At 49.0% G+C, this 3,000-nt stretch overlaps 1 protein-coding gene across 1 annotated transcript in view; it reads left to right on the forward strand.

The window, feature by feature from the left end:
• Positions 1-76: 76 nt before the first annotated feature.
• DENND3 (DENN/MADD domain containing 3) overlaps positions 77-3,000 on the forward strand; it is an 86,244-nt gene continuing 83,320 nt past the window's right edge. Inside the window, exon 1 of the mRNA XM_006830727.1 lies at positions 77-178. Within this exon, the coding sequence (XP_006830790.1) occupies positions 77-178 (102 nt within the window). The remainder of the gene's footprint in view (positions 179-3,000) is intronic.

Raw genomic sequence — 3,000 nt, forward strand, 5'->3', positions numbered from 1 at the left:
GGCCCCGCCCCGCGTTGGCTTCGGCGGACCCGGCGGGCTGGGTTCCCGCGGGTTCGGAGCGGGGTCGCCTGGCAGGATGGCGGAGCCCGCGCCGGGGCACCTGTCGCTGCCCTCGGGGCTGCTGGAGTTGTGTGCGCTGCTCGGGGCCTCCCGGGACAGTCTCCGCGGCGCCGGACAGGTAGGGCCGCCGCGGGGGGGAGGCCCGGGGCTGGGGAAACTGAGGCAGGCTTGTCTGCCGGGTCGGCGTCCAGGCGCTGCGTTTCTCAGGACCCAGTTCCTCTCTGTTCCGGGAGCCGGGCACTGGCGGGCGGGGCCGAGAACTTCCCGACAGTGGTGTCCCCGCCTCTCCGGTGCCGGGTGTCCGCTCCCCCGGGCTGCAGTCGGGCGCTGGCTGGTGACCGTGCGTGGGGCAGGGCGGCCCAGTCACCCCATGTCTGCCGGTGCCGAACACGGTACCGAGAATCGAGGGCTGCGGGGAAGTGCGAGTTGGGGGCACCCTGCCCTTACAGCGGAACCCGTTGGCACCAGGTGATAGAAAACTCACCTGCTGCGTCTTCTAACCTTTTAGCCTCATTTGCTTCCTTGTTCTGCGTCCTGCCCCCAATTTAGGCCAGGAGGGACAAGCTGGATTAGGGTCCGGGAGATTAGCCCATGAAATCATTTCATTCACCCTAAAAAAGGAGGAATGACTCAGGAAGAAATGAGATTAGGGTTAGTTTAAGGGCCAGCCTTCAGCCTGCATTTCGCTGGTCCCTCACTTTTCTTCATCTCTGCGCCCTGTCGCCCCACACGCTGCTCTCCTGGTCTCTTTGCTGACTTCAGGAGTGGGGGCCCTCGTGGTCTCTGACTTTTGCAGTTGTTGAGTGTGCTTGTGTGTCTAGATGGTAGCACTGAAGAGCCCAGCAGGCAGTTAAGAACTGGGATGCGGCCTCCAGGCTGCCCACGGAAGAGTCTGCAGGGCTTGGTGACCAGGGAAACACGGCTAAAAGGAGCAGAACACGCTTTTCTTACAGTCTCAGCCCCAGGCCTTGCTGCAGCTTGCGTCTAGAACTGTCCATTTGTTGTTCAATGAAGACCACCATCTGTAAGGACATTAGGGGCCCTGGTGATGGGAGGGTTAAGCATTGGGCTGCTAGCCCATAGGTTGATAGTTTGAACCTACCAGGTGGTCTACTTCTGAGAAGGTTTGTTGTTGTTGTTGTTAAGTGCTGTCGAGTCAGTTCCAATCCATAGTGACCCTGTATAGGGTTTCCAAGGCTGTAAATCTTTACCGGAGCAGAAAGCCTCATCTTTCTCCTGCAGAGCAGCTGGTAGTTTCGAACTGCTGACCTTGAGGTTAGCAGCCCGATTTGTAACCACTATGCTACCAGAGCTCCTTCTGAGAAGGTTTAGAGCCTCAGATGTCCTATGGGGCAGCTCTCCTCTGCCCTGCAGCGTTGCTGTGAGAACCCACTGGATGGGTTGTTTTGTTGCTGCATATAGAGGAATGTGTTTTCTGCTCCCCGACAAGGTCAGTACCTCTGTGGAATTTACCTCAATCTTCTCCATACTTCCCATGGCCAGAAGACCTTCTTAGAATAGGAAATGACTTGGTTTCAGTTTCTGGACTTCTAGGATAATTACAGTATGTGGGTTCGTTGTCTCGATCTGAATCATGTGTTGGAGAACAGCATGAATCACCTGGAGTATTAACAGTGGTTCTTTACTCACTGAAACAGGCCGAGACATTTCCTTGGGGACAGTCAGAGTGGGGACAGTTTGCACAGCTGCAGATTAGCTTTCATCTTCTTAATTCTTTACACCAGTGCAAAGGGAAAGGAGCGGAAAAGGAGTAGGAAACAAGTGTTCCAAGATGAATTTTGATTTCCAGGACGGGGTCCTACTTTTAAGGCCAACATCAATAGCATAAGTAACCGTAGGGTTTGTGTAGCTAGCTTTATTTTTTATAGCAATCCTAACTGGATTTCCAAGGCTTTATAATTTATTTTTAATTTTACTTAAACACAACAACAGCAAAAACAAACCACTCATGTTCCGTGGCTAAAGCTTTTGGTAACATGGAAACAGAAGCCCAAAGAAATAAATATTCAACTTAAAATTAAGATGATACAGTGTCCTAACTTTATGTTTTGTTTCTTGGCTAGGGGTAGTGTTTGTTTTGTTGACAAAGAATCCCCAAATATTGTTTGTTATTAACTGAATAAGTGCAGAGATACAAGAGGCTTCACAAAGAGAAAGTGGAGTGAAAAGATAATGGACTTTTTCTGTGACTCCTTTTCTTTTTTTTTCATTTGATTCACACCTACAGAACAAAAAAACATATATTCATTTAAATGTCCAAAGAGTACATTCTTAGGCCAGCCTCTGGCCTGCAGACACACAGTCTTTCTCAGTCCAGGGGCCTAGAGCCCACAGCTGCTCTGTCTCTCCACACCATCGTCTCTGTCACCGTCTCTGCGCTATCGCTGCTTTTCTAGGTAGGATCCCACTCTCCACTCATGCTCTTCCTTCTTGATGGTTCTGGGATCATCTGCTCCTGAAATGAAAGGTTAACTACTTCCCCATTTTAGTTACACATCTTCTACAATTTCAGTTTTGACAATCACAATTAATCCTGTTAACAATTACTTACAATTGAATCATAAAATCTTATCAGCATGACCCACCACCAGATCCATCTGGAAAAGAAGAAGACTATTATTGGGTGAAACTAAGCTTCATAAACTCTTTGAAGCCCTCTCATACACACTTGACCCTTGAACAACATGGATTTGAACTGCTTGAGTCCACTTGTACATAGATTTTTTTCCCCCCATAAATACAGTGTTAATCTTATAGTATAGATATAGTACAGTACGGGAAATGTATTTTCTCTTTTATTTTCTTAATATTTTCTCTGGCTTGCTTTATTGTGAGAATATATGTTGTTGTTGTTAAGTGCAGTCGAGTCAGTTCAACTCATAGTGACCCTATGTAGGGTTCCTGAGGAGTGGCTGGTGG

This window comes from Chrysochloris asiatica, unplaced genomic scaffold (assembly GCF_000296735.1).
Source record: "Chrysochloris asiatica unplaced genomic scaffold, ChrAsi1.0 scaffold00001, whole genome shotgun sequence".
NCBI classification, from domain to species: Eukaryota; Metazoa; Chordata; class Mammalia; order Afrosoricida; family Chrysochloridae; genus Chrysochloris; species Chrysochloris asiatica.